Below are 15,031 nucleotides of genomic sequence, written 5' to 3'. Positions count from 1 at the left end.
AATGCTTGTATTCTTGCAATAGAAATGATATACGGTTCCTGTTTAGTGTGTATACACGCTGACTATTCAGTCTGGATAGCTACGAGGAGTAAGCGCTACTAGAATCTAGTATAGTCTCCAAAGCTATTATGATTATTTGATAACCCGTTTACACTTATGTTGGAGAGAGAGGTCATAACACCTGTCTCTCGGGTCTATTCACTAGAGAGTTTGTAACATAGTGGTTGATATGTTTAAACATTATCAATGGAAATCTCCATTATGCTTCTGCATAAGGTGCATACTCCGATGAGATCTTTTAACGCTCCTCGTTGGTTTAGCCATGCATTGTGCAGGGCCAGCTCATCCCTTTTTTTGCAGGAGACACTACCTGAAGAGATATCAGGGAGTTGAAATATTCAGCTCTCCTTTGGTGCCCTTCTTGAATGGATAGACTCTTCTGACACCTGGACAATAGGTGTTCTAAGTGTATACTTAGCTGGTCACTAGAATAACAAAAAGAATAACAAAAAACTGCTGTTTGCAAAAAAGCTTATTTTACACAAACCTTGTGTATTCAACTTAGATCTGTGTTTTGAACATAGGTCTCTGTATACATTATTAATTCTGTTTGAGCATAACTGATTATTCAGAAACTGAGCGCTTTCATCTGGTTGCTTATGATGTGTCAATCCTCCGTTGATATCACCTCCCTGTCTTCTTTTCAGGAGCAGCTACCCGAACTTTACGTGCACTTTCAGGCCCAGAGTTTCCATACCTCTATGTATGCGTCGTCTTGGTTCCTGACTATTTTTCTTACTAGTTTCCCACTACCAGTTGCCACGAGAATATTTGATATCTTTATGTCAGAGGTGAGCAGCTATCTGCATAATTTTGGGTACTTTATCATGTGTGATAGACTAACGAGCCTCTGTTCATATGGAAAATAAACCTTCCGCACCTAGTTAATATGCCATGTTTTATTAACGAACCCTGCTTTATGTTGATAGACTAGGCTTCAGCACCTTGGGAACCTTTGAGATAAACGTATCCCACATAGCTCTGAAATTGTATTGGAGTTGGCTCTTCTGAGCGGCATTATGTAAAGTTTTAACTCGCACTCTATGCTAGTTTCACCCAGATCTACGCTTTTAAATACTTTAAATTAGACTTCCTACCGATATACCAGCCTCTCCAGTTTTCAGATGTTTAAATCAAATAACCTAAAAAACAAGCAGAAATGATGTATTTAGCGTAATAGGTTTAGATGAGATTGTTTGATTGTTTCTGGCAATAAAGTTGATTATTATGCTTCTGTTTGTCCAGGGTTTGGAGATCGTGTTTCGAGCTGGGCTCGCTGTTCTCCAGATGAATCAGGCAGAGCTTATGCAGCTTGATATGGAAGGAATGTTACAGGTTAGCCATAGAAGTGTTTCAGCTGTTACTGTCCTATATCTGTTCATATTCTTAAAACTTTTTGGATTTGGTGTCCTGCCTAAAGACTTCCACTGTGCACGTATACAAGGTAAAATTACTGCTAGCCAAAGGCTACATAGTTGTACTAGCGACTTGTGTTTTTTATTGTATATAGTGTATGACCATATAAGGTTTTTGTATTTTTTTTTTTTTTGCATTTGTGCCACATTGCCCTAAAAACGTACATTTTATCGTCATGTGACGTACTAAACCCAAGATGCTATTGGTGTGTTTAGCAGTCTCAATTGGTTCCCCAAATATTCATGTTTCCTTTAAGGTTCTTGGCGGGATCCTACACTGTGGTTTTGTGTAACTAACGTTATGTCAACTCTTTCAGCAATTTCAAAGAGTTATTCCACGTCAATTTGATGGGGGTCCAGACAAATTAATCCAAGTGGCTTACCAAGTCAAGTACAATGCAAAAAAGATGAAACGGTAAGAGTATGAAACAATATATTTTTTTTTTGCTTATTCTGGTTGTAGATGAAATAGTTGCAGATGTTTTACATACATGGATAGTGATAGGATAAATTCCATTTCAAATCTGTGATGAGATGATCAGTGTGTCAAATGTGTAACTGATATTGTACATTTTTAAATTGGCTACTAACAGCATATGAACAATTATGCTTGAAATGATTTTTATTGCCATGAGTTTATTGCAGTAAATTAACACATAATATTCCAACAGGTAGGGTCAGGGGAATTATTTTTTTTTTCTCCATGATACACAAGCTTCCTTTTATTTACGGAATCTTAAATATTCTCCATGACCCTTTTACTTGGATATATTTGCTCTGCATCCCTCATCTGACCCGACCATTATGTTTCATGTATTGTAAGTGGTTTGTGGTCACCACACACGAAAGGTATTAACAGGCATATACTTTGTCTGTACGAGGACACCAGTGTCCTTAAGACGGCTTGTTGAAAGTAATTGGTTGCTGTCCATCTTTGGTTAATTATAGCCTAAAGGAAGTATCAGAAGCACAACCCAAATTGTAACATAGCCATGATTATTTAAAAAGAAAAACATACAAATAAATGAGTCTTTCCAATCTGAAACCGCTTTATAAAAAGAGATCTGTCAATATATTTGCTATTTTCCTGCAGGTTAGAAAAGGAGTACACTACAATTAAAACAAAGGAAATGGAGGAACAAGTTGAGATCAAAGTAAGTCACGCTTTTTGCATTTTGTTTAAAAAAAAAAAAAAAAAAATGTTAAAGGTGCTGTTCCACTGAGACAAATCACTGGTCATTAAGCAAAAGCAAATTTCAGTCCCCAGCCTCAGCGCCTGCTTTTGTGTTACAGAACAAGTGACCCTGGCAACAAATATGAATTAGACATTTTGGGTGATTAAAGAATTCCTTTATAGAAGGGTTTAGTGCAAGCTTCTAATACATTTGTAAATCAGTAAGTAGAGCGTCACCTTTCAGTATGATTACAATGCGATACTTACATTTTGCTCCATTTGGTTTTTTGCTAGCTATTTTAATGCGGTTTGTAAGTGAACCTGCTGTTAAGATGTTTCATGCTATGACACTTGGTAGACATTCACTGCTTATCCCCGGCCCTCTTTGTTGTGGGGGGCCTGTGTTCTGTTCTTTACAGTGGGTATAGTTGATTGACCGTTCACCGATGCCCTGCATGTTAAACGCAGTGGTCGCTGAAAGTGCCAGCTAGTAAGGAATGTGCAGAGCGATGGCTGACATCATGCGTGTACATCCCCAACTCCGGTGATCTACAAGGCCTTTATATACCCATAGAACCCAATAAAATGCTTTGTTTGATGATTAGTTTTGTTTGTATGGTGTATAGAGAGAAATTTTAATGTTTCACAACATTATTTACTGCAGTGTGTGCATTTTTGTATTATGGCAATTAGTTCAAAAGCCTTAAATCCCAGAGTCTATATGTCCTTAAGGTATAAAGTTGTGGATGTTAAATTCACTGATGTTGACAGACGGGCATGTGATGTACAGCGTGTGCCTCCTGTATGTGAAATGTATGATATCATTACGTTGTGTATTAAGGACACAATCCAACACGTTTAACTTAACTCACTGGCATCCCTGGACCTGGACTCATCTTTTCAGCGTTGCCTCAGCTTTTCTGATATTTTGCCCCATATGCATTTCAATTAATTTTGTTTGGATTCACATGAAAACTGTTGCTAATGTTGAATTTGTTTTAATTTCCCCAGAGGCTTCGCACAGAGAACAGGCTTTTGAAACAACGTATTGAAACTCTGGAGAAAGTAAGATGTGTATAAATTTTGTTCACTTTGTGTATTTATAGATTTATGATTATATTTATATATAATATATTATTTCTCTTTCTGAAAAGCCACAATGTTCCCTTATAAATAATATACAACAATAGAAACATTGAATCCTTCTGTCTCATGCTTGTGTTGAGAGAAAAACATTGCTACGTAGGTTTTATTTTTTGTTCTGAATGAGTCGTGAGGTCACTTGCACCTCTTTGTGATTGTAAGTCATTTGCATGTCATGCATAAGAACTTGTGTTAGAAGACAGGGATGACCTTAAAGTCCTAGGGGCATACTTCTCATTAACAGAGACCCAGCATCAAACCTGTCAAATGTTTGCCCTACCCTAGGGTGAATCTGATGGCGTGGCATCTGAATTGAATTGCATGTAGCTTTATAATCTTTTAACCTGCTCCATGTATATTTTATGGTGCATTGATCCTGACGAGTCCGCTTTGTACATCAGGCACAGCCACTGTTCCAGAAGAAAATGATTCTTTGAGACGATTGTGGATTTAATGTTTTTACTGCCAAAAATGTTGCACCTCTGTAGCGGGGATAAAATATTAGGCCGGTGCGTAGTACATTATTTCTATTCAGATAAAACTTCACTAAGGGTGTTGGTAGACAGTGGATCAGCCTTCTAGTAGAGGTGGGAAATGTATACATGCATGGGATAGACACAAGGCTGTACTGTATGTAAGACAAAACCAAGGACCAAAAAATAGTTTGGTCTCCCAAATTCTGCTCATCCATCCCATGTGTGTTTACATTGAAAATCTGTGGTTTTATATCTTCTAGTTAGGAAGAGGGGGTTTTTTGTCCAAGGAAAATGTCTTCTTCTTTGGTGTGATATGTTACAACGTTGCTTCTGCTAATTCTTAAACCAACAATGTAAGCAGCTAGTCGGAGGATCAAATGCTTCTTCCCTGAGCCATTTTTAAGAATTTATCCATGGAGCCTCTATCTGTAATTTTTAGACCCAAAATATTTACACCAAATGAAAACTATTTCACCTTAAAGGAAGTGCGTTCTGTGAGTAAATACTGCATAACTATTAACTTAATAAAGACAAGTCTTTATCTCCACACTCCTCCTAAGGCTGACAGAATTGGCTTCCACTAAATACTAGTAGTAATTTACATTGGAATGGGTATTCATTTATATATACACCACTCGGTTATACGAGTATTCCTCACTAGTAAACACAACAGTACACCGATTTATTACATGTACTAAACTTGTTAATAGGATTTGCTAAAATCTTAACAATTCAGCCTATCATGAATGATGTAAGTAATATTTTGCTTCACCCTTCCTACCTCAAAGCATGTCACCTAGATTTTTTTGTTTTTATCAACCAAAACAGGGTTATATCGGTACGAAAAGTAGGAAATGTGTTCGTATTGCTATGGCAACAGAGTGGAATGTATTTAGTCTTTTATTAGAGATCAGTGTAGAATTAAGAATTCTTTCCGGACAAAGCAGTACAGGCTTAATCAGTGAAGGGATTTAAATGTATGTACTATTAGCATAAGGATATCCTGAATATAACATAAAGACCAGGGAAATGAGCAGACTAGATGGGCCGAACCTATACGGTATCTTTCAAAATTTCTTGTTCTAGCCATTCCCTCATGAACAATACTTAAACAAAAAACAGGTATTTGTATGTCGTTTTCCACAATGACGGTAACCGTGGAATCGGGATCTTTTCTCCCCAGACTGCATGGTGAAACTGGTATTCCGTGATGTTTGAATATTACGCATTTTCATTTTTAGCCAACTCTCTCATAGTCAAGGACGGTATTATCTCTGTACAGACTGGTTTCGCTATAAGGGTATTTGTGTATTATTCAAATAAAAGCTTGAAGGTGTAGGCAAGAGCAAAATAAAAATCACGCGGGAACCCATCTAGTGTTTCACATGCTCTATATGCACACTGAAACCGGAACAGTCCACTGGTTCCTAAAGCTTTGTGTGGAAAAACCAAACGTGGTAAAGTCCAGGGAACTTGGAAAATGCCATCTAATCTATGTACTTTTTATTATTTTATGCCATGCTTACATTATTCTCACTATCTCTTTAGTTTTTATTTTCTTCAAATAGTCTAAATTTGTTTTTTATATAACCCAATTGAAAGGTCTTTCCAACGATATAATTTTTTAGGACTTTTTAATGAGGATTAATATATCACAGAAATTTTATAGCCATAAGTCACAATGTGTGTGTATAAAATTTTAAAAAGAAATCTATGTATATTTTTTTATACATAAATAGCCCAAAAGTCTTGCCCATGTTGCTTATAACGCCCCTTAAAGCAAATTTAACCCATTTATGCATTGATTTAGTATTTACCTGCAAACAGTCCAGGGTGTCCTATCCATTCACGTGCATTTAGGATGTGTATTCTGAGGTTCCCCCGGCTGGCTATAATTTACGCAGTTTGTCACATCGCGCATCACCATAAATAGCCTCTGTCTTTGTTTCAGCATCTTTTGATTTGGCATGACCTGCAGAAATGTATTTTTTCCCCCTTTCTCTTTTTACATCTTTGTATCTTCTGAAATTCCTTTCTGCATTTTTTCCTTTTCATAGGAAAGTGCAGCCCTCGCTGATAGATTGATCCAGGTATTGTCCTTATGCATTTTTACCCTAAATTAACAAATTGGTTAATCTGATTTTCTAATAATTAAAAAGAAAGAAACCATGCACCTTACCCATTTATCTGCACGTTGCCTTAATCCAGTTCTTCGCTAACGTTTTTGGAATTTTAGTAAAAACTAGAAGTCCCCCGTGCAAAAGAATTAACACCCCCCCTTAATTGAATTTTTATTAAAAATAAACTAACTCCATTGCATGATCCAGCTCATCCGTTTTGCATGAACTAAGCCCTAACGAGAATGCCAGACATCATCCCCATCGTGCTTGCTCCATTTTAATTTGTTTGTTCATCTTCCAATAAACCATAATTATTTTTACTTTTTAATAACTTCAAGTATCCAAGCTCCTGAAGAATGTATTTGCCGACTGGCAAAACCCTTACAAGGGAGGCTTTTGTTCCTTTTTTTTCACCCGTTTTTTTGAGCTGGATTGCTTAAAACCTTAAAATTATGTCCAAAGGGACAAGTGACAAGGGCCCAGGAGGCAGAGGAAAACTACCTCATAAAACGGGAGCTGGCCACCATCAAACAGCAAAGTGATGATGCCAGTAATAAACTGGAGCAGGCCCGAAATACCATCACAGAGCTTCAGCAACATCGGCAATTGGTAAGACAGCTGGCAGTGTCATTTCCAACCTGAATACTTATTTGTGCATTGTTTTTATCTACAATCCTTGGTCTTTTTATGTACTTTTGTTCATGCTCTAGAAATGTTTGCATGCACCTCTCTCAATTTGATTGAATTCTGATTAGAAGAACCCCAGCCTTTCTCTAGCCTGTCCATATTCATTTGCCAGAGAAACCAATATGGCCGCTTCTCCGCTAATACATGGTCTAAAACCTGATCTCGATGAAAAGAAAACCCACAATATGGGTCCTGGTTTATTAAAAACTGTGATCTGTAGTACAGTGAACATTTCTTGACTTCTACTAGTTATCTTGTTAAAAACCTGGGAGGTAGACCAGCTAAGACCGTGGTTACAGTTAGTTCAAAGTGGTTCATTCGCAATTACGTTACGAATGGGCCAATGTGGGCAATGTTCGTAACATGTAGACAGCAGTGTTTTTGAGACTGCCTGGATGTGCAGAGTGAATGAAGGGTCAAAGTCTAGGCTCATAAGTGCACCATCGACGCATTGAGAGAAACTGTTGAGGGGGTGTTGGCATTGGAGGGAGGATAAGATGTTCTGGTGCATATGATTACTGCATTGTCCCTTTAATGATTGCCATAATGTTTTTAATCCTCAAATGTTTTATGCATTTTCCTTTAAAGGAAATACCAATTTTCACTATTGGTAATACGTAAAATCTTTATTGCATGGACTTGTTCTGACTGTAAAGTTATCCTGAATCCTTAAAGTGTGGAGCTGTTGTGCTGGGTGAGGATCATACTGTATGATTTTTAGTTGATCACCTACTGAAGAGGAATAGGCTGCCAACCACTGGCTTATGTTATATAACTCAGGGTTCCCATACCAGCCTTTGAAAAGTAGATATCTATAAATTGTGCAAGTCCAGCCCGTCCCATGAAGAGCGCATGCGCGTACTAAAGACATTCTTTGTCAAGTATTGTAGAATTCACAGTCTGTCCTGTAGAATGTATAGATTTCTTCTATTAAACGCCTGCATGGAATCCCTAATTAGACTTAAGCTAACAAAGAACAAACAAGCTTTAATACATGCATACTGCTTCTGGGTTTAATAGAAAAGCTTTGAGAAAGGGGCATTAAGCTGTTCTGTGGTCTTATGTTTGGGGGGGTTCTGACTCCCCAGTAATTATATGATGTGTATTATTGACTTTGTATTTCAGATATTCTATGGTGTTTCATCAGTGGAAAGTATATGCATATGTTTCCTAATTCGATGTGTATTTATGACCATTGAAAGATGCCCCTCCAATGTGTTTTTTATTCTCAATATACATTATAACTTAAGATAACTTTCAGGCAGTTATGTAATAATATATTGATTAGTCTCGATATGTTCCATTAGAATTTGCAAGTTTCCCCTTTACCGCTTTTGCATTTTATTTACTTTTGCTTCCATGTTCTTCATGTTGTGTAGGTTTCTGTTTCTTTTAGGGCTGAAACAACTAATCGATAAAATCGATAATAATCGATTATGAAAATCGTTGTCAACGAATTTCATCATCGATTAATCGGATCGATTTTTATCGATTATAAAAAGAGGTTTTTTTCAGAGCAAATGCTCTGAAAAACTCCTCTCTTTATATAATCCGACCTCAAACAGAGATCGGATTATAACACCGGAATCCAGATCCCCCGCAACGCTGCAGGGGACCTGGATTCCCCTCACTGTCGGCCGGTCTCTCACTTCCGTCTCTCTCCCCCCTCCCATAGACCCCTCTGACTCCTCCCCCCTCCCATACGTCACTCTGCCTCTCTACCCGGCACCGTTACTGAAGGCACTTTCCCTGCAGCTTCATAGAAGCCTCAGTGTAAGTGAAGGTGAGTGACGGACTCTGTCTGTGAGATGCAAACCCCCACCGGCTAACAGAGAATCATCCTCTCTGATGGCCGGTGAGGGTCTGCATCGCACAGACTCCGTTACTGCACTTCACTTACACTGTGGCTTCTATGAAGCTGCAATGAAAGTGCCTTCAGTAACGGAGCCGGGTAGAGAGGCAGAGCGGTGTATGGGAGGGGGGAGGAGTCAGAGGGGTGTATGGGAGCCACCCTCCAATACACCACTCTGGCTCCTCCCCCTCTCATACGCCACTCTGCCTCTCTACCCGGCACCCTTACTGACAAGCACTTTCCCTGCAGCTTCATAGAAGCCTCAGTGTAAGTGAAGTGCAGTAACGGAGTCTGTCTGTGCGATGCAGACCCCCACCGGCTGACAGAGAATCATCCTCTCTGATGGCCGGTGAGGGTCTGCATCGCACAGACAGACTCCGTTACTGCCCTTCACTTACACTGTGGCTTCTATGAAGCTGCAATGAAAGTGCCTTCAGTAACGGAGCCGGGTAGAGAGGCAGAGCGGTGTATGGGAGGGGGGAGGAGTCAGAGGGGTGTATGGGAGCCACCCTCCAATACACCACTCTGGCTCCTCCCCCTCTCATACGCCACTCTGCCTCTCTACCCGGCTCCCTGGTGTCTTGTCAGAAACGGAGGTTCACAGGAGGCAGAGTGGAGTATGGGAGGGGGGAGGAGGCAAAGTGATGTATGGGAGGGGGAGGAGCCAACGTGATGTATGGGAGGAGGCAGAGTGGAGTATGGGAGGAGCCAGAGTGATGTATGGGGGGGAGGAGGCAGAGTGGTATATGGGAGGGGGAGGAGGCAAAGTGATGTATGGGAGGGGAGGAGCCAGAGTGGTGTATGGGCGGGGGAGGAGCCAGAGTGGCGTATGGGAGGGGGAGGAGCCAGAGTGGTGTATGGGAGGGGGAGGAGCCAGAGTGGTGTATGGGAGGGGGAGGAGCCAGAGTGGTGTATGGGTGAGTTATAGTGGTGTATGGGGGGTATTATGAATTTTTAGGGCATATAGGGGGTATAAGGCATATGGATATTAGGCATATCAGGGGGCATAAACATATCTGGGGGGTAAAAGGTATATCAGGGGGCTCAGTGGCATATAGGGGGTATAAGACATCGATATTAGGCATATCAGGGGGGCATAAAACAAATCTGGGGGTAAAAGGTATATCAGGGGGCTCAGTTGCATATCACTGGCATATAAGGAGTATAAGGCATATCAGGGGCACAGTGGCATATCAGGGGGCACAGTGGAATCTGGCATATAAGAGGTATAAGGCATATATGGGGGCAGAGTGGCAAGCTGGGGGTCAGATGTGCATAACTGGGGGCAGTTTGGTAAATAAAAAAATTTAAACAAGGCTTTTTTCTCAGTTTTTATTAAATATGAAAAATAGTTAACATATGAATTAATATTTACTAATAACTTTGTATTAAAACCTAGTTTGAGAAGCACTGTGTTTGGGTTCTTGTAGCTTTTATTATTATGTCAGTAAAATAAGAAGGTGAATAGAGAGAGAGAGGCCATTGCAATAAAGAGATGAAAGTGTAAATTGTACGTTTTTTATTGCAATTTTTCTTCAATTTAAAATAATGTATTTTTTTATCCGATTAATCGATTAATCGAAAAAATAATCGGCCAACTAATCGATTATTAAAATAATCGTTAGTTGCAGCCCTAGTTTCTTTACATTGATATTTCTGTAAGTTACCAGAGTTCCACAAATGCTAGGGAAAAGTAAAGGAGCACATTTGATTAAAAAAAACCTGTTGGACTTTTTTTGGGTCCCTTTTTTAGGAAGAAAAAAACCCCTCTGCTTTCAGTATCAGGTTGTTAAAAAATCCAAGGATACCAAGTCCTGGTTCTAAAAAGAAAAAAATAGAAGAAAGTACCTTTTTTAAATAAATATAACTCCCATCCAGGGATACCGCCTTATATTTTTTTTTTTTTTTTTTTTTTTTTTTATTCATGGAATTGGTCTGTATATGTTGTCCTCTACAGCCATCCTGGAATTATCGCTTTCCTTGGTTTCTTCAAATGGAGGCATGAAATAGTATCTCTAAGGCTTTTAGGCATGGTTGGGCGTTTGTTTTTTTCTCATTACCTGACTTTTTAGTAAATTCAGGTACTGCCATTAGAGCCATCTTTCTCCATTGATGTTTCACACATAGTGAACGGAACAGGTAACTTCCATTTCGGTGACAGTGTGTGTGTTTCGATCTTGAGCCGCTATCTTCTGATGCTGTGTAATAGAATATTAACATTCATTATACATGGGGGTAAGGTCAATTACATGGTTTCTAGCAGGAAGCAAGCCTAGATCACTCGGAATGATGCTGTGTTACATTACTGTGACAACAACTGTCACGGCCTTAATCATCATCCATTAAGAGTGCATTAGAGAGGGCCAGTATACTACAATCATGTGCAAGAGCTGCTATAGATATAATTACTAATCTAATTGGCCCCACACACTGTCACCTATGAGATGTTTTGAGCAAGTGTCCCGACAGGAGGCCTGGGAGCTGCCGGTAGCTCTGTGGCCATATCTCAGTAGCTTCGAGTAACTGGCAAAACATAAAACAATCAATGTTTAAAGTAAATACATAATACCTGAAATGTCACTTTTCTCAATGCATATCCATTCATTCATAGAAGCTTTAAAATGTTATTAATAAAAAGTAGGTCTCATTGAAGACAAACTCTAGAACAGAGTTCTGCAAACTTTCATTCAAATACTCTCCATTCTTTACGAACACCAACATGGTTTCTTCTATCGAGCGACTGTGATATTACACCAGGGAGATCTGCTGCTCTGAGTTCTGCGCACTTTTGGTGTTCTATATTGTAGTTCTTCTTATACCAAATTTATAAGCACTAGGTGAGCGTACTGCTGGAAATTACATCCAGTCCTGTTTACCGTGGACCTAAAGGACAGTTAACTACCGGTAGTTGTGTGCTTTGCCTTCCCCAACTGGAAGCTAGGAAGGAACGGTGTTTTATATACATCATATAATGAAATTTCCCACCTCCCGCTATGCAGACCAAAGAAAACACATTTGAGGTGCGTGTTTATATGTATGATATATAGGTGTGTGTGTTTTTGGTCTCTATAGAGATGATGCATCGCATCATATTGTGTTCTTAGCATGGTCCCTGCATGGTTTAGGTTTAAGTTATTTCTGTGACAATTGACACCGTCATCATGATTTATCAGGATTTGTCGTTATGAGATTTCTTGTTGACCTGATTTTCTGAAAGCCCTTGTTCATGTTCTTGTATCATCCTGTCATCTACTGTAGATATCATAATACTAATGAGCCTGCTATCTATCGCCTTCACAAGAGAGAAGGTCATCTCGTCGATGGCAAACCGAGTGTTTGGGAAAATGAATAAATGAAGTATAAATTCAATCTTGAGTAACACTTACATGTCTGAAGCTAATTGCATAGGATATAGCGTGGCAGTGTAGATGAGAATCTCTTTCAGGAAGAAGGGTTTGTCCTTGAAGGAAATTCTAGAAAATGTTTCTTTGTTGGACACAGACATTTAATTGCTCTGTTACAAGAGTTTTCAGCATATGTATTTTCCTTTTTGTTTCAGCACAAATGTAATCCTCGCTACTCTGAAGACTTTGTTCTACAGCTGGAAAAAGAACTCGTTCAAGCCAGGCTGAAAGAGGCCGAATCCCTCTGTGCAATGAAAGAAATGCAGGACAAAATACTGGACATTGAGAAGGTGGGCCATGTCTGTAGCGCTTCCAAAAAAACAAATAACAGACTTTCTATATATATAAAAGGCATGCCACTGTGGATTTTTTGGTCACACTGAATAGGGCTTAAGCATAGGGTGCCGTCATAGCTCGCTCGCTGCATTAGGGTTGGACGTTGTCCCGCTCGGCACTTCCCAGTGATATGAAGGATTTAGTTCAGTATCGGTCCATGTCACGATACACGAGACAAATGATTTGTGCGCTTGGATGATAGTCCAGAGAATGTGGGATAGGGATATATAACGGATTATCATGGGCTTGAAACGGTAAGAGTTGGCGATAACTGGCACCATGAGCAATGATGTAATGGAAGAACGTCCTGTGCTGCTGTTCCGGAGCATTGATACAGCTAGCTTTAAACCAGAGTAATGTTTTGTCCTCTTAAGACTGCCTCTTGATATTATAACACGGTGGCTTGAGTTTTAGAATTTCTTTGCTGTCCCTTAATATTTCCCTGAGATTTATTACAGCCACTTTTGGACATTAGAGGCCTCTTAGCATTTGAACTTGAGCTCCTCAATTGTCACATTTATCATCTGATTGTAAAGTCTTCCTTGTTTTTGTTAACTAGAGAAATAACTCCCTACCTGATGAGAACAACATTGTGAGACTTCAGGAGGAACTGATTGCTGTGAAGTTGCGTGAGGCTGAAGCAATTATGGCACTGAAGGAGTTGAAGCATCAAGTAAAGGATTTGGAGGAGCATTGGCAGGTACTTTATTTCTAGCTTCTCTGAAGCCCTCAAATTTCAATGGGAAACCTGCTAGATGCTTGACACTCATAACATGGTGAGATTCCCTTAAACCGTTCTGAACTTTTTCTAAATTGAGTCTCTTTTGACAAATGTGCATATTGTAGATTTTAGAAATATTAGAGCTTTTCAAACGTTATGTACCTGGTCTTTCAATTCTTTGAAATGTTTCTGTATAATCATGAATATATTATAATTCAATATAAACATGTTCAACATGTACATAGTCCATTAATCTATACTGCTCTTTTATGTTATGGATGGTGGCACTGATGATGCTCCGTTGAAAGAAACTGCAGGTATTTGGGGCTTTTGTGTTACCATGGATACAATTGATTTGCCAACTGCAGCACATGTATATTACACAGTGCTGATATGGATTGCAATCTAACCTATACATGATACTACTGATACAAATCTATACATCCTATAATTGCAGCGCCATCTAGCACGCACCTCTGGCAGGTGGAAAGACCCTCCGAAGAAGAATACTGTTAATGAACTGCAGGACGAGTTGATGAATGTACGCCTGAGAGAAGCAGAAAGGCACGTGGAGTTAAGAGAGATGAAGCAACGAATGATGGAGATGGAAACGCAGGTAGAATACATTTTGTTAGACAACATAATACAATCCTGCAGTTGGTAAATGCCCTCGCTGCAGAGCCTGTTGAAACCTCAAATCCCGGCAGGGTCAGCCCTTCATCCATGGGTAATATCTAATATTCAGCTGTTCGTTTGGTCAATTCTTCGAGCGTGGCTAAAAGCGATTTGAGTACCGCTGGACGAAAGGTGCTATAGTAAATACTAAAAATAATCAGGTCTTCACAGGTTCATTTCAATTTAGTGTTAATGCTTGCCTTTGGCCACTAGAGGGCTCCATTGGTCAGGTTTTCAAACTGCATGTAAAATGTTTTTAGCCTGCTCTAGGCATACCATTAGACCTGCTAAAAGTTATAAGCACTGGCCCATATACCGTATTTATCGGCGTATAACACACACTTTTATAACTAAAATACGAAGCTGAAACCCTACCTGCGTGAATCCTAGAGCTGCATGATTTGCAGCCACGTGTCCCTCGCTTCCGGTCCTGGGGAGGGCGCGTGTTATACGCCGATAAATACGGTATTTTTATTTTCTTTTAGTGCATTTAATATCATGCTGCATGTGTATTCAAATGTAATGTATCCATGTTAAAGTACACTTATTGTGTTCTTTAGTAATAAAATCTCTTTCTGCGTATACACATGGGGGGCAGTCTCAATGGCCACACGCAAATAGTTTTGACGTGGGGGTTACAGAAACACTGCCTGTATTTGTAATGGGACACCACACGAATTTAAAGCAATCTCGTATTCATTAAAGCGCATATGATGGATGCAGTGTCCCTTTAATGTTACAGAATATTCTCATCGTAACCTAAGAATCTGTTATGACTCGTCATGTGTTAGTATGTGTTTTTTTTTTCTGTTTAAGAACCAGATAAACAGCAACCAGCTTCGAAGGGCTGAGCAAGAGGTCTGCAATCTACAAGGGAAAGTACAGTATATATCTGCTCAGAACAAAGGCCTGCAAGCCCAGCTGAGTGAGGCAAAACGCAAACAAGCTGAGATTGAGTGCAAGGTAAC

General features: G+C 39.5%; 1 protein-coding gene across 5 annotated transcripts in view; it reads left to right on the top strand.

The window, feature by feature from the left end:
* The window catches only part of EVI5 (ecotropic viral integration site 5), a 53,483-nt gene that overhangs the window by 22,801 nt on the left and 15,651 nt on the right, over positions 1–15,031 (top strand). For 4 of the 5 annotated variants that reach the window (XM_053470237.1, XM_053470238.1, XM_053470240.1 and 1 more), the window contains 11 exons: positions 708–851; positions 1,306–1,395; positions 1,793–1,890; positions 2,569–2,629; positions 3,661–3,714; positions 6,326–6,358; positions 6,851–6,997; positions 12,487–12,621; positions 13,227–13,367; positions 13,846–14,004; positions 14,880–15,026. In XM_053470237.1, the coding sequence (XP_053326212.1) occupies positions 708–851; positions 1,306–1,395; positions 1,793–1,890; positions 2,569–2,629; positions 3,661–3,714; positions 6,326–6,358; positions 6,851–6,997; positions 12,487–12,621; positions 13,227–13,367; positions 13,846–14,004; positions 14,880–15,026 (1,209 nt within the window). The remainder of the gene's footprint in view (positions 1–707; positions 852–1,305; positions 1,396–1,792; positions 1,891–2,568; positions 2,630–3,660; positions 3,715–6,325; positions 6,359–6,850; positions 6,998–12,486; positions 12,622–13,226; positions 13,368–13,845; positions 14,005–14,879; positions 15,027–15,031) is intronic. The other variant, XM_053470239.1, reaches the window with a different exon arrangement.

Source organism: Spea bombifrons, chromosome 6 (genome assembly GCF_027358695.1).
Source record: "Spea bombifrons isolate aSpeBom1 chromosome 6, aSpeBom1.2.pri, whole genome shotgun sequence".
In the NCBI taxonomy this organism is placed as follows: domain Eukaryota; kingdom Metazoa; phylum Chordata; class Amphibia; order Anura; family Pelobatidae; genus Spea; species Spea bombifrons.
This window is presented reverse-complemented; position numbering and strand designations above follow the sequence as displayed.